At 33.9% G+C, this 17,457-nt stretch overlaps 1 protein-coding gene across 1 annotated transcript in view; it reads right to left on the reverse strand.

The window, feature by feature from the left end:
* Positions 1-17,457, reverse strand: part of LOC114337264 (echinoderm microtubule-associated protein-like CG42247) — a 195,660-nt gene that overhangs the window by 43,594 nt on the left and 134,609 nt on the right. Inside the window, exons 11-12 of the mRNA XM_028287679.1 lie at positions 9,173-9,301; positions 4,713-4,875 (exon numbers count right to left, since the gene is read on the reverse strand). Of these exons, the coding sequence (XP_028143480.1) occupies positions 4,713-4,875; positions 9,173-9,301 (292 nt within the window). The remainder of the gene's footprint in view (positions 1-4,712; positions 4,876-9,172; positions 9,302-17,457) is intronic.

The raw sequence follows: 17,457 nt of genomic DNA on the forward strand, positions 1-17,457 counted from the left end.
CAAGGCACCTTCAAATTAGGTAGAATAGAATTTCCGATAAAAAATTGTGTTAAATATCTTGGGACGTATTTGGATCGTAAATTGTTATGGAAGGATCAAATTCATTATATTATAAAGAAATCAGAAAATTCTATGAATATCCTTAGAGCTTTTTGTAGAACCGGTTGGGGAGCTGACCCGAATATTGCATTGCTATTCTATCGCTCAATGATTCGACCAATTTTCGACTATAGTTGTCATTTATATGGGTCTGCGTCAACAGGATATCTTAATAAAGTTGAAATCCAAAGGAATAAATGTTTGAGACTCTGTCTCGGTTACTTAAAATCTACTCCTATTACTATTATTGAGATTGAAGCTAAGGAACCACCACTTACTCTACGTAGACAGTTTTGTACAGATAAGTTTGTAGCTAGAGCTATTTCAAAAAACGTCAGCTACTTAAGAACTATTCGTAACTTGAATATATTAGATTTAAGCCACAAATATTGGTGTACTAAAAAAACCCCCATATACGTTGAAAGCTATAGAAAATTGACAATGTATGAACACCAAATATACAAAAATAAAATACCTCCAATTTACACTAAACCTCCTGAAACTCTCTTTTCCAAGATAATACAAACAAATTACATGGATTCAAACCTTCCAGGCAGTATTATCAACAAAATAATTAAAGACAAGTGGCCTATGTTTCAATATATTTTTACTGACGGCTCCAAAATTCAAAATAGAACCGGAAGTGCAATATATCACTGGAATTCTGAATACCAAGAATCATGCCGATTGCCTAATGAAGCTTCAATATATACTGCCGAATTATCAGCTTTATTACTTGCGCTAAAATATATAGTCTCTGTTGGTATGGACAATTATATCATTTTCACCGATTGTAGAAGTATTGTGGACAAACTCACTTCTATCCAATCGACAAAAAGTCTAAACCACATTGAGATAGAAATTAAGAGTCTATATTATGATATTACTTCCTCGGGTAGTTCAATTATTATTTGTTGGGTTAAAGGACATTCTGGAATATTTGGAAATGAAGAAGTCGACAAAATAGCTAAATCTGCAGCTTTAACCAAACGAAACATAAACAACATACTTCTACCAGTAACCGATATAGATAATATCAGTAAAAACCATTGCAAACAAAATTGGCAACGTGTATATAACCAAAGTACAACGGGAATAAATTTTAGAAATTGCCAACCACTAATTCCCAATGAGAGATGGTTTAAACAAGAATCAAATAGGCTATTTATAAAAACAATAAACAGAATGAGGTCAAATCACGCACTCACCCCAGCATACAAACACAGCATAGGTATCAGTGATAACCCATATTGCGCCTGTGGTGGAATGGGAGATCTACAGCACCTAATATTGGAGTGTGGACAGTACAGACAAAATATTAAAGTGATGTATGAAAAGTTAACTGATCTAAATTGTCCTTTACCTGTCAATTTAAACGAAATTCTTTTTCCAAAAAATAAGCAGACGTTAAAATGTCTTTACGAATATGTAACGTCCTGTAAATTTAAATTTTAAATAGGCTTAGATAATAAAATTAAAAATTGTAAAAATATCACACAAAATTGAAAAATGTATTCATTAATATATTATAACAACCTGTAAATTTAGATAATAAGTAGGCTTAGATGTTAACTTAAAATTGTTATTGTAATACCATACAAAAAAAAACAAATAGTCTGGCTAATTGGCTATGTCAAAGCCATTAATAAAAAAAAAAAAAAAAAAAAGGGGCCAAACGAAAGACAAACAAAACTTTTTTATCTTTGATACATGTTTTAAATTATGTTGTGTTGTGATTTATAACATTTTTTTCGAATTTAAAAATTTATGTAAGTTCCCTATTATAACTTTTTCAAAAATAAGCACTTCGAACCAGTTAAACTTACAAATTAACAGGTTAAGCGATACGCGGGCACCGGTGTCCGATTTGAAATTCACCTCCTGGGCCACGGCACACACCGGTGTTCTATTGAGTTTAAATTTTTCATCATCCTTACTCAGCCGATACACCGGTAAAGTAAATTGTAACGCGGTAACGAATAATAATTTTATTTGGGGTGCAATATAAAGGGAGATTTTAACGTTTTTTTACAAAAAAGGGACCAACTTTATTTTGAGCGTAACTCACTTAGTTTTGATGCTAGAATAAAACTAAAGATTTTTTTTAAACATTTTTATTGAATTTTCCCTAAAAGTGCTTATTTTTGAAGTTATACTTCTTTACCGGCGATATGAGGGTGAATTTTTATATGCTATAACCTATGATCCCGGCGCATGCGCATTATAACTTTGTTCTGATTGGATGTTCAAATGACATGTCAAAAATTATTCAATATGGCGGCTGTGGCACAGCTGTAGTTAGATTATTTATGTTTGTTGCGTTTTAAAATTTGTGTGAAAAGAAACAACAAACAAAAGTTAGTTAATAGTTATACTGCCTTTTTAAATAGTTTTCATATACCTATATTTTTGGACTTTTGGACTATTTTGGACAAGGAAAACTCATTCTAATTTGGTAAGTAGTTTTTATTATAATCATATTGTAATTATACATTTGGATTAGGTTGAAATACAGTAGAGCGTCGATTATCCGAACTAATTGGAGGACATAGGTGTTCGGAAAACCGATTTGTTCGGATATCCATATGACAAATAATGTGGAATTGGACGAGTGAGTCTAGGCTTCGATTACGAATCAAAGCGCCCAGAAATTCACGGGTTCGATTCCCGATGCAAGTTTTTATTTTTTATTTTTTATGCATTTTATGATTGTAAGTATATTTGTTATATAATTTTTTTTTTCAGAAAATGCGTATTTAAAATTTTTGCCAACAATTATTATCGTTCAGAAATAATTTTTTCTTTGTGGCATTTTTCAATGTGTTTGTGTGCGTTTTATTCTTTTATTTTTTTAAATTTTTGGTATTGTCTTAAAAATCACATAATATGTGGTAGAAGTATAACTTCTTACGTGCGTACAAAGTACACACACATTCATTTTTTGGTTAGTTCACGTTGAAATATTCGAATTGGAATTTGACGAATAAGATCGTATTTTTCATGAGCCACACAACTTTTGCTTTTACTGGGTCTATAGACTTTATGGATACATAATGTTTTTAGTTTTTTTATAGGCTACATTTTTTCTAAGAGAATTTTTCAATAAAATACTTACTTTTTGAGTGATTTGCGAAATGCCGCCTAAAAACATGTTTTTTTTTTGTTAAAGAATTAACATTTTCTGGAATGATAAAGTGGATTTCGTGCAGGAAGATAATGCGCTGATAATATATTCGTTCTGCAGCAGGTAATAGAAAAACGGAACACAAGGAACCTATCTACCCACCTATTGTTTGTACCCCATACGATAGGGTATCTTTGAAATAACTGTTTCAAACATTGACGAAAGTGGGTCTCAGTAGAGAGTATGTGGATGATATCGCAAATATATACGAAAATGTAAAAAGTATCGTGAAAGAAGGAAACTTTATATCTGAATCATTTCCAAAAACAAAGGGGCTTAAGCAAGGATGTTGTCTGCTTCTGACATTATTTAAAATGTATATTCAATCATCGCTAGAGCAGTGAGGAGCCAAGTATCCGGAATGGGAATATACATAGGCGGTGGTAAATGTCTAACAACTTTGTTTTTCGCAGATGATCAGGTAGTCGTAGCGAATGATGAGGAAGACATTAACTACATGTTTAGAAAACTAAAGAAAGTACATGAAAAAGGGGGCCTCAATGTGAATATGTCAAAGACAGAGTACATATCTTAAAATAGGGGATGATGAAGAAAATCCAGAGTTAGAAATTAGAACCACAAAAACATGTAAATAATATAAATATCTCGGACCTATAAAGCATAAAGAAGGCACTATCGAAATAGACATCGAAAACAAAACGCAGCAGCGCAAAACAGCGGTAAACATTCTAAGCTCTCTACTACGGTCTAAAGATATACCTAGACAAAAACGAAATTGGCTATCTATCGTACCTTGGTAGAGCCTATTATGACTTATGGGGCAGAAGTTTGGCAGATCACGAAAAAGGATGGAAAAAGAATATAAGTAGTAGAAATGGATTATCTAAGGAGAGCGTGTGTTATATCCAAAAAAGATCACATCAGGAATGAAGATATTAGAAGACGGACAAATACTGTATATTCCAGTGTAGATAGAATTGAAACGAGACAATTAGTGTGGTATGGTCACGTGAACGGCACTTCATGAGAGATAGAGCCATCAAAAAAGACGAATGGATGGACAGAAAACGATGACGGCCGAAATGCAAGAAGCGTTAGAGGCTGTAGAATCCTCGCTTATAGATAGATAGATAAACATTTGCACTCGCGAATAACTCGAAAAGTATTGACTTAGTTAAAAAACTGTATAGAACAGAAGCTACTTATAATTAGTCAATTTATCCCTTTCCTGACTAATTTTAAACGTATGTTTTTTCTTCCCCAAGACGGGGTGATTTTCACCCCCTCCCCAAAAGAAAAAGCAATCAACGGCGCAAGTCCAACCTTGAAGTTGATGGTAAGTAGTACCTAAATCCAAATCTTCAAGCAATTCGGTGGGGACATTGAAAATTACAAGGTACGCTATATTTCACGTTCATTTACTAAGTTAAAAGTGGAAAATAGCAACTATAGTTGCAAATAAACTTACTTGGGTTGTATCCTACACAGTTCAAAGGAGATCCACAAACTCGAATAGTGTTAACCACAACTCCAGATTCGGAATTTATTATTAATAGATGTCCTTCAGTACTTCCTACTGCCAGTGCAACACCAAATGGATGGAAGCATAAGGATATACATTCAAACGATACCTAAAATTTAAATAAATATTATGTAAGTACAATGTATATTATACAGTGATGAGCGCGCTAATAACCGGCAAAATAGCGCAAAAGATGGAAAACATAATACGTTGCGAAACACGAGATGGAAATGATACTTATAAACGTATAAATTAACATTACATTACATAGTTTCCCACCTTCAGACGTATCGGAGGAGTATGACAACTGTCACTGTGACAGTAGAATTTTATAAAATAGTCCTGTCACATACTCGTACGTCTAAAGGTGGGAAACTATGATCATCTATTTATATGAGAAATAAGCCACAATTAAATTGAAAAAATAATTTTATTAACGTTTCGACGCCCAAATCGGGTGACGTTGTCAAAATACAAAATTCTACTAAATTAAACAAAAATCTTGTTGCTAGGTAAAAAATTCTTCTAATAATTTATTTATTCTGACTCGTTTATATTGGCAATTCAGACATATATTATACATTTTAAAGTAGAAGACTTTAAAATGATATTGCCAATATTTATGAGTTGCGTTTCTGGGACGACTTTAATGAAAGATAGTTCATTCGATTACATGAAATCAACCCCAACTCAAGAATATCCGACACAAAAAAATCATAGCATGTGATCTGTCTTTAAAAAGACAACCAAATGCATCGATGATAGTGAAATTCTGGCGTTAGAGATTCTATAGTAAATCACAAGGGAAAACCAGGAAAAAACCTATAGTCTGGGCTGACTATCGGAGAATAGGCCATTTTTGGGAAAAGTTATTTACCAGCAATTTTATTGCTGGAATCGAATCTTATTATTGTATATATTAATAATATAGATATGCAAAGTCCGCAGATAGTGTGCTACTTTTTTTTATAAACAAAATGGCGCCCGAAAATCGTGTTTTTTTTCAATTTTTGCTCTATAACTTCAAAGATTTTAACTTTAGACCAAAAAACACTTAAATAAAAATTCACCGCAATTAAATTCTGCATAGAAACGTGTTTTTTCCGATTTACTTCGACGAAAACTTTCCCCGGAAAAAGCGGGTTTTTCCAACAAAATCTTTAATTTTCGACTAAACTTTTTGATAAGTAATTGATGGATTCGACCGTTACTTGATGGAAGTTCATTTTATCTCACAATAAAACACTGAAAAACGTTTGTTTTCTATACTTCCACAAAATTTATTACAACTATGTTATTACTACAGCTGTTTCGGCATTCGGCAAAGTGCCTTTCAAAGAAAACAAACGTTTTTCAGTGTTTTATTGTGAGATTTTAGATAAGTAGTTGTTAATTAATAATTAAATAACTTGGTAACGTAAAAGCCCTTTCCGTATATATTATAATTCCAGAAGCCGATGGAAATTGAATGAAGAGTTTAGCAACAATTGAAATGTTAATTAAAAATTTACGGTCGCTATAATAACGACAATAATTACGATGCATAAGAATAACTACGATTTTTTCATAAAAAGACACTATACCTATCTAATGTACTTTAGAGAATTGAAATTATCTCGGGAAATATTAAACTAAATTAAATCGTGAAAACGGTATTCAAAAGACAGCAGCAGGACGCTTCTTTTAAAAGAAAAAAAGTTTAATTATGACGAGTGGTTCCTGAGATACAACCGGTCAAAGTTGACCGAAATTTACGGCAAAGATATAAACAATAAGATCATAATTTTCAAACCATCACCTTTTTAGTTTTGTCCTCTTTCTCCACACCAATTTTCATATCTCTAAAATCTCCATAACATATATTATTATAATAAAAACTATCGATAATACGTGTGAAAATTGCCAAAAATAGCAAAATTCCAATCAAAAATTAGGTTGGAGAAAATGTAACCCTCAAAGTTCAAAATCGGTATACGTTAAAAAAAGGCATTTTGTCGGCTTCCTATGGAGCAATTTCCTTCATTCTTTTTTTGTTCCCAAGTAACTCGAGTAGAGCCATCGAACTAACGCATTATTAAATGTCAAACTTGCTTTTGTTTTGTTATAATAAATTAATTTATTTATTATAACACAATATTTTAATTTGTTTAAATAAAAATTGTTTAAATAATTATACAGCTTTCAAATGAGAATATTTATGTTTTTAACTTTAAAAGGTACACTTGTAGTAAGTGTATCTAAAAAATGCCTACAACTGGAAAAAATATGTAATTTTCTGTTCTTATAAATAAATTAATCTATTATAACAAAACAAAAGCAAGTTTGACATTTAATAATGCGTTAGTTCGATGGCTCTACTCGAATTATGAGGGAACAAAAAAAGAATGAAGGAAATTGCTCCATGGGAAGCCGAGAAAATGCATTTTGTTAATGTATACCGATTTTGAACTTTGAGGGTTACATTTTCTCCAACCTAATTTTTGATTGGAATTTTGCTATTTTTGGCAATTTTCACACGTATTATCGATAGTTTTTATTATAATAATATATGTTATGAGGATTTTAAAGAAATGAAAATTGGTGTGGAGAAAGAGGACAAAAATAAAAAGGTGATGGTTTGAAAATTATGATCCTGTTGTTTATATCTTTGCCGTAAATTTCGGTCAACTTTGACCGGTTGTATCTCAGGAACCACTCGTCATAATTAAACTTCTTTTCTTTTAAAAGAAGCGTCCTGCCGCTGTCTTTCTAATACCGTTTTCACAATTTAATTTAGTTTAATATTTCCTGAGATATTATATTTGTTTATAAACCAAAAAATTGTTTATAATTTTAAAATATTCCTGAGGCCGCTTAAATAGTCCAATTTCAGTTTTGTAAAGTACATTAGATAGGTATCATATCTTTTTATGAAAAAATCATAGTTATTCTTATGCATCATAATTATTGTCGTTATTATAGTGACCGTAAATTTTTAATTAATATTTTTATTGTTGCTAAACTGTTCATTCAATTTCCATAGACTTCTGGAATTATAATATATGCAGAAGGGGCTTTTACGTTACCAAGTTATTTAACTATTGATTAACAACTACTTATCTAAAAGTTTAGTTGAAATTTAAAGATTTTGTTGGAAAAACCCGCTTTTTCTGGGGAAAGTTTTGGTCAAAGTAAATCGGAAAAAACACGTCTCTATGCAGAATTTAATTGCGGTGAATTTTTATTTGGGTGTTTTTGGTCTAAAGTTAAAATCTTTGGAGTTATAGAGCAAAAATTGAAAAAAACACGATTTTCGGGCCCCATTTTGTTTATAAAAAAAGTAGCACACTATCTGCGGACTTTGCATATCTATATTATTAATACATACAATAATAAGATTCGATTCCAGCAATAAAATTGCTGGTAAATAACTTTTCCTTGTATTTTGCTAATTAGCCCAGAATACTAGTGATACTATCCCGACATCGTAAGTATTTGGTCTTACATTTAATTTACTCTCAAAAAAATTAATTAATTATTTTTTCAATTTAGTTGTGGCTTATTTCCCATATAAATAGTTGATCATAACAATGCCACAAGGAAATAGCTTCAGAACAACATTAAGTGGGAAACTATGTAATATTAAGGTAATTTATACGTTTATAACGATCATTTCCACTTCCACTAGTTACATCTCTTTTTGTTTTGCAATGTATTATGTTTTCCATCTTTTGCGTGCTATTTTTTGCCGGTTATTAGCACGCTCATCACTGCATAATATATATACAGGGTGTCCAGAAACTCAACGACAAACGAAGAAAGGAGATTCCTCAGATAATTTAAGGAAAATTTTACCGAATTCACCTAGTCCGAAAATGCTTCCTAAGGAAGCTAGTGCTCTTTGAAGATGGCGTCTTGTAATTAGTTTTTTTTTTAAATACCTTCAGAATGCTTCTAGTTAGAGAAACAAAAATTGGTAACCGTATTTATCTTTCAGAGATAAATCGATTTCATCTATTGCGAATTTCTTCTACCGGTCATAAGCGTCCGTTTTGGGTAGGGAAACGGTTATTTCATCACATAACTTTTTGTCTTTAATTTTTAAGCATTTTTGACTCTGTATTATTAAATTATGAGATATTTTAGTACTAAAAGTTACTCTTTTAAGTCGATAGGATACACCGTTTTCTAGAAAAATCGATTTTGCAATATATTGTTTTTTGAATAAAAAAAATAAAAAAAAAACTATTTAGAAAAACGAAAACTGGTACGTTTGCTAGTATATTTTTTATAGATGTATAAACATTTGTTTAATTCGTTTGATAGATCTATAAAAAGTCAAAAAAATATTAGCGATATCCGATGTCGACAACTAACCTAACCTAACCTAACCTAGCCTAATCTAACCTAACCGTAGATAGACTCACTTGAGTAACCCATATAAGTTTGTTTTTCCTCCAAAGAGCAATATTTTTGTCATGACCTGCTGTAGCAAATACTTCGTCATCCGGATGGACTGCTAAGCCCCAAAGCTGTCTTCCATGACCAAAAACAACCTAAAAAATTAGCAAAAAAAATATTTTAAAAAGTTGCATTTTACATCGTAGTTGCATGCATTGCTCTGGTGGCATCATGAGAATAGCGCAGTGGCTTAATAGGTGAAACAGTAAAAAACGAAGTGAAAATTCTCCCGCAAAAATGAAGTATCAAATGCCTTTAAATACAGCGGCCAGCGTATAAGAAAAAAGGTGATCAGTTTAATATTTTTGAAATAATAATTTACGTAAATATATTTAAGCTGTACCCCCGTTAAAATCGACAATATGCTTTCACTCCCAGAATTCAATTTTTTAATTTTTTTTACGTTTTACGTGATTGGAAATTTCCCCCATCCCCCAAACCCCAAAACGTCATTTTTTATTTCTTTTAGGTAGGATGCAATTTAAAAATGTAAAAAAATTCACATGCATATTTGATCCTTTTACAGAACATGTCTATTGTGTATAGACCCACAGGTTGAGTGTTTATAACAGATTGAGAAAACTTTTTGGAGATGGCTGCAGGTCTAATTTTTTTTAGATTTTTCGTAAGCCACCTTCAAAACCAGAAAAACTGTTTTTGAGGTGTTTTTGAGATTTTCCCCATTTTATAGACTTCAAAATAGATTAAATCAAGATTTTTTTTTGGGTTATATATTACTTATAAGTTGTTAAAGTACTTGAGGCCTTTAGGGCATTCAAAAATGGGAGTAACATCATGTTGAAGTTGTCGAGGTATTTTATGTAAATAATAATAAAAAATAATTTTCCAAACATTGTGAAATAAAAAAAATCAAAATCAAATTATTTATTTTCTCAGGTATGGAATGAGTGAAGTAGTGAGGAATAATATGTAGAGTAAAAGAAAGCCCATTTTTAAACGTTGGACAGTAAACTTTAAGACTATAAATTTTGATAAATTGAAATTTATAAATAAAAAAACATATTAATTTATTCCAGTGTTAGAGCTCCCAGAAATGAATATACAGTGTGTTATAACGAAAATTTGACCCCCCCCCCCAGAAATTCAGAAACCAAGAATTTTCTATTTTTTATTCTAGAGTTTTTTATTCAAAATTAAAAAAAACACGTCAACTTATATTGAGAGGGGGACGAATTTTCATGCAAAATTCATGCCCTCAAATGCAACCCCCAACTGACCCGCATCAACCTCCATTTTTTTTAAATAGCAAGTGTGCTCGAGTGGCACATCATTTGAAAGGTAATTTTTTTCTCTATACGACACTCTATTTTTTTTAATTTACGTAATAACGTAAATAAGATAATTTTGGATTTAACTAATTTATTGGTTGAATATCAGTAATAATAATAAAATCCAAAAATTTCAGCTCCCCAAGATCGCCGGATCTTTTGCGTTTGGATTTTTTTGTGGGGGATACCTAAAATCAAAAATATACCTATCCGTCTGCAGATCTTGCAGAATTGCGACAAAGAATTGTGACAGAATGTGGCAAATTAGTTAAATCCAAAATTAGGTTCAAAGTTATTACGAAAACTAAAAAAAATAGAGTGTAGTAAAGAGAAAAAAATACATTTCAAATGATGTGCCACTCGACCACACTTACTATTTAAAAAAAAACTAGAAGTTGAGGCGGGGCAGTAGGGGGTTACATTTGAGGCATAACTTTTGAATAAAAATTCGTCCCCTTTCCAGTACAAATTGGCGTGTTTTTTAAATTGTGAAGAAACTTTGGGGGGAGGGGGTAAAATTTTCTTTGGAACACACTGTAAAATATACAGAGAGGTTCAGAATTATGGAATAAGTTCATTTTTAGAGAATAGGCCACTTTGGAGAAAAATTCCGAGACAGGTCGATTTTAATTTCTGGAAATACATAGTTGAATTGGACGGAAAAATTGGTGGACATGCATAGTTGCATTTAAAGTGCATAATAGGCATCCAAAAGTGCATAAAAATATCAAGATAAGTGTATTAACGCCAGATTTTGTTGCTTGGTAGGTTTTTGGGGTCGATGAGGACGAATACGCCATCAGAACCGACCATCGGAGCACCTGATCTCCAGGTTCACTGCTAAGGCACGCCATCTGGAGTTTCGAGGGTTTTCGGCACGAAATTGATAAAAACGAATTACTCGTGGAGTTTTTGGGATCACTGAACAAGAATACGCCATCAAAACCGACTACCCGGTGCACCTGGTGCCCAAAAACCATCCAAATAAATTGCCTTGTGTGACCTTGTGTACCAGGTGATCGGAGGTCGGTTCTGATGGCGTATTCATATTCAGCGACCCCAAACACCGCCTAGTAATCTATGCATGCATTCAGTGCCAAAAACCTTCGAAACTCCAGAAGATGACCTGCCTTAGAAGTGACCGCGGACACAAGGCTTTCCGGGTGTTCTGGTGGCTAATTCCGTTTTCAGAAACCCCAAAAACCCCCGAGTAATCTGTTTGCATCAATTTGAGGCTGAAAATCCTCAAAATTCCAGAGTATGACGTGCTATAGCAGTAAATTGGGCACCAGGTGCTCCGGAGGGTCGGTTCTAATAACGTATTCGTTTTCAGCGACTCCACAAACATCCCAGTAAACTGATTGCATCAATTTAGTGCCAATAGCCCTCGAACCTCCAGATGACTTGCCTTAGCAGTGACCCTGCGTGCCTATGTGCTCCGGGGGTAGGTTCTGATGGCGTAGTCATGTTCAGCGACTGCAAAAACCCCTCTAGTAACAAAAGTTGGCCTTTTCTATGCTTATTTTGACATGTTTATGTAATTTTGGATGCATGTAATGCACTTTAAAATGCAATTATTAATTATGCATTTCCACCTATTTTCTATAGTAGACTTTTTTCCTGGTATCCTGAACACAATGCAAAACCTAGCAAGTCACTAGGTGGTGTATTTAAAAATCGATTTATTCCAATGTTTTCAGTGCTAAATGCACTGGTCTAAATGAATAGTCACAGTAAATGCCAATTACTATTTATACATTTCGTTTGAGCGACTTTGCAAGTATAGACATATATGTACGTGGTAAGTGTACGAATCATCGTGATCCCTTTGACTCGGGTCACTTTTACCGACAAGAAATGGAAAACCAACGAGTGGTAACGAGTGACAAATAATTGTACGAGTAACCCACTCACACGGCATGGCAATTATACGCAAGTGACGATTATTCGCCAAGTACACGAGTCGTTTGAGTGCGGCTTAAAGTTTTATCGAAATCCGAAATAATGGGTGTTTCATTAATAATTGTCCATATAGTAACTGGAGAAACTTTAGGATAAAATATGAAGATTTAACCTAAAACACTTAAATAAAATGTGTTTCGTTACTGAGTTACAGGGTGTTTTATCTAAAAATTTAAAAATTATTTTTGCCCAGAATTTTAAAACTATTCGACGTATCCTTTTCATACTTAGCAGGAAGTATAGGTACTGTACAAACTTCTAAATTATGTTAAACAAACGTTTCTGGCTATTACCAGAGGCGTACGACGGGGGAAAGTGAATGGTTGACCCTTTTCAAATTCTACGCCACTGGCCGAATTGCTATTTTAGTTCAATTTTTGGGTTCTCCAATACTTTCTTAAAAAATAATATACCCTTCATTCGTAACGATAAAGTAATTAATTTTCGAGATATTTGATGTTAAAAATGAGACGACACGGTTATTTTGATTAATGTATTGTGTCGCTTCATGTTTAATTTCAAATATCTCGAAAACTAATCATTTTATCGTTACGAATAAAGAGTATATTATTTACATAAAAAGTATTGGAAAATCAAAAAATTACACTAAAATAGCAATTTCGTCAGTGGCGTAGAATTTGGGAAGGGTCAACCAGCCACTATCCCCTGTCGCACGCCTCTGGTAGTAGCTAGAAACGTTTGTTTATCTTAATTTAGTAGGGTGTACAGTATCTACACTTTCTTCCAAGTATGATAAGGATACGCCAAATAGTTTTAAAGTACTGGGTACAAATAATTTTTAAATTTTAATCATATCGCAAATTAATCAAAATAACTTTGCCGTTTCATATTTAACTTCAAATATCTCGAAAATTAATGACTTTATCGTTACCAATGAAGAGTATATTATGTACGTGGAAAGTATTGAAGAAATTAAAAATGGCACTAAAATAGTAAGTCCTCCAGTGGCGTAGAATTTGAGAAGGGTCAACCAGTCACTACCCCCTGTCGTACGCCTCTGGTAGTAGCTATAAAAGTTTGTTTATCATAATTTAGTAGGGTGTATAGTAGTCGCACTTTCTGCCAAGTATGAAAAGGATAGTAAAGGGGGGTAAAGGGGTAGAATGCGAATATATGGAGTTGATTCCAGTTTACTCCACTTAGCCTCTTCTACTCAAATCCGACTCTCACCTTCACGCTGGTACCTCCTGTTAAACCGAGCAACCCCGCCGGAGATCCGGTATCAAACCTGGGTGGAAAGTGGGGTCGGGAACGGACGAGAGCGGGTGAAATGGTCCTCCGAAAGGGGGTTGTGCTATGGGCCGGCGTCCCGTACATATGAAAATTTTGAAGCCACGAAACAGAAACTATTGCCTCGGAACATGACGGATACTCGATATAAACGACACACGCAACGGAATAAGGATATTTGCATAGGTACGTGGAATGTGTTAAGTTGGTACAGACCTGGAATAGCGACAAGAGCCATTAGACAACTGCAAGAATATAACATGGATATAACAGCGATACAGGAAATGAGATGGACAGCAACGGGAAATTTAGAAATGGAAGATGTTATAGTCTTTTGGTCGGGTAGTGAGAACAGACATGAATACGGATGTGGATTCGTAATTGCAAAAAGATTAAAAACGGCAGTGATAGATTTCAAGCCAATAAACGAACGTATCTGCTATATTATACTCAAAGGTAAGTGGTTCAATCTCACTATATTCTCAATTTATGCCCCAACAGAAGATGCCGAAGAAGATAGGAAGGACGAATTTTACGAATTACTAGACCAACAGTATAAAGCAGCGCCAAAACATGACATCAAAATAGTAATGGGGGACTGTAATGCTAAACTAGGTAAGGAAGACTATTTAAGAGAAGTAATTGGTAAACATACCCTACACGATACAACAAATACAATTCGCAATATCTAATAACATGATTATTAAATCCACCCAATTTGAAAGAAAGGACATTTACAAGGTCACATGGGTGTCAAATGATGGAAGAACACGTAACCAAATAGATCATGTCCTCATTGATGCAAGACACTCTAGTAGCATTATTAATACACGAAATATAAGAGGAGCTGACAGCGATAGTGATCATTTTCTTGTAAAATCAAAGTTGAGAACACGAATATCAGTACAGAAGATGGAGCAACAAGAACAAAGAGAAAGATGGGACATAGAAGCTCTTCAAACACCAAATAAAGAACTGGAGTACCAAGTAGCCATAAGCAACAGATTTCAATTGCTGGGAGAGGAAGACCAAAATGTAGACCTAGGAGATGCATGGCAGTGAGTGGCATCAGTGATAGAACAAGCAGCGAAAGAAACCATTGGGAAAAAGAGGACTCGCCCAAAACAGAAATGGTTTGACAAACAATGCGAAGAAATGCTGGAAACAAAAACTCACAAAAGAATGAAAATGCTACAAAACCCTACAGATGAGAACAAAGCAGATTTTCGCAGAACGAGGGCACAGACAAGGCAACTACTCAGAACTAAAAAGAGAAGCTACATAGAACAGCAAATACGAGTAATGGAAATAAGTGGCGAGAGGAATCAAATAAGAAAATTCTTTAGGGAAGTGAAGACAGTCAGACAAGGTGGAAATGTTGGGGAAACACAAGCTATGAGAAATGAAGCAGGTGAACTGATAATGATGGAAACAGAAATCGTAGAGCGATGGAAGAAATACTTTCGGAATTTACTAAATATTGAAAGTGAGATGGAGGAATCAGAGAAAAAATTTCATTCTGCAGATGTGGAAATAATTTGTGATCTTAAAGATCACAAAGCACCAGGAAATGATGGTATAAATGGAGAATTGATAAAAAAAGGAGGAAACGTTTTACATCAAAAATTGTATGACATTATTCTCAGAGTATGGCAACAGCAGAAAATGCCTAGAGAATGGAATGGATGCGTTATAATACCCATACATAAGAAGGGAAATAAAGAGCAATTCCGAAACTACAGAGGCATATCGCTTATTAGTACAGCGTATAAGATTCTATCAATTATCTTACTAAAGAAACTCACTCCGTATTCGGAAGATATTCTAGGCGACTACCAATGCGGCTTTCGAAGTGGAAGGTCAACAATAGATCAAATATTTACCATCCGACAAATATTAGAAAAAAACTGGGAATTCAACGGAGATGTACACCAAATCTTCGTAGATTTCCAGCAAGCATATGACTCGATAAAAAGAAGCAGACTATGGCTAGCAATGCTAGAAATGGGAATACCAAGAAAATTAGTGCAGCTCACTCAAATGTGCGTGGCAGACTCATATGCACAGGTAAAGATAGGAAACAGAACATCGATGCCATTTAGTATAACATCAGGGCTTAGACAAGGAGACCCTTTATCACCATTGCTATTCAATTTGGCTTTAGAATATGCAATAAGTAACATATCGTCTGAACTAACAGGGGGATTCGCAAATCGAGGATCAAAACTATTGTTGGCCTTTGCCGATGATCTAGATGCAGTCGCTCATTCTACAAGAGACGTAAGAGAGGTGTTTTCACAGCTCGAGGAGGAAACAGGTAACCTGGGCCTTCGAATAAATGAAGAGAAGACGAAATATATGCTGGTGACCAAAAATCCAAGACCAAGAGTTAGGCAGAACGTAACTATTAATGACCACAACTTTGAAGTAGTAAAAGAGTTTAAATATCTGGGAGCAGTAATCACAGAGGACAATCACATAGAAAAAGAGGAACAAGAATAGCTGCATAGCTGCAAATAGAGCATTATACTCCCTATCATCATTATTAAGATCTAAGCTGCTGAAAAGACAATCTAAATTAAGACTGTACATGTCAATTATTCGCCCAGTTGTTACATATGGGAGTGAAACATGGACTCTACATCAGCGAGAAATAAATAAATTGCTGATATTTGAAAGGAAAGTCCTCAGAATGATATTTGGTCCTCAAAGAGATGAATTGACAGGAGAGTGGAGAAGTCGCCGCAATGCTGAATTGGTGACTCTATATGGTACTGAAAACATCGTCAGACATATAAAAGCTAATCGGATAAGATGGGCAGGTCATGTAGTAAGATCAGAGGAAGACAGCGTGCTAAAGACAGTGTTCTTCGAGAGACCAGACGGTAGAAGATCAGTGGGCCGTCCCAGAAAAAGATGGAAGGATGATGTTGAAACCGATCTATCTAGGATTGGGGTACAACAATGGCAAATCGAAGCGCAAGATCTCAGACGATGGAGGGCCATAGTGGATGCGGCGAAGACTCACCCCGAGTTGTAAAGCCAGTCAAGAAGAAGAAGATGAAAAGGATACGTCGAATAGTTTTAAAATTCTGAGCAAAAATAATTTTTAAATTTTTAGACAAAACACCCTGTAACTCAGTAAGGAACCACATTTTATTTAAGCGTTTTAGGTTAAATCTTCGTATATTGTGCTAAGGTTTCTCCAGTTACTATATGGACAATTATTAATGAAACACCCTGTACAGAGCATTATATTTAAAATAAGAAAAATTGGCCATATTCGAAAATACTATATTTTCAGTTAAATAATAATTATATCAAGTTTCTCTAAAACGTCTAATTAAAACTTCCAAAGAATCGCCCTGTATGATTAGTAGTGAGATTAGTAGTGAACTGATCTGAATTCGGGGCTCAGGAGACTGAGGAAAATCCTAATGAGTAACTACAAAAAAATCCTGTAAAGACCAGATAGAGAAGCAAAGAAGCTTATCACTGTTCAACCTAGAAATGCTTTGTTTAACTTTTTATTACCGCTGTTAATAGAAGAAGTTTCGGTTGAACTTTATTTACAAATATTATAGGTCTGGATCCCGCGTATGAAAAAAAAGTTGATTAATAGCAAGCTGAAAATTTATTAATAGCTTAAGGGTGTCTAGTTGGACAAACTTTGATATATGGGAACACTGGAACAGGGGAAGTTTTAATTGTGGAACAGGTTAAAAATTTGGAACGGTCAGACCACGAAA

This window comes from Diabrotica virgifera, chromosome 2 (assembly GCF_917563875.1).
Source record: "Diabrotica virgifera virgifera chromosome 2, PGI_DIABVI_V3a".
Lineage (NCBI taxonomy): Eukaryota > Metazoa > Arthropoda > Insecta > Coleoptera > Chrysomelidae > Diabrotica > Diabrotica virgifera.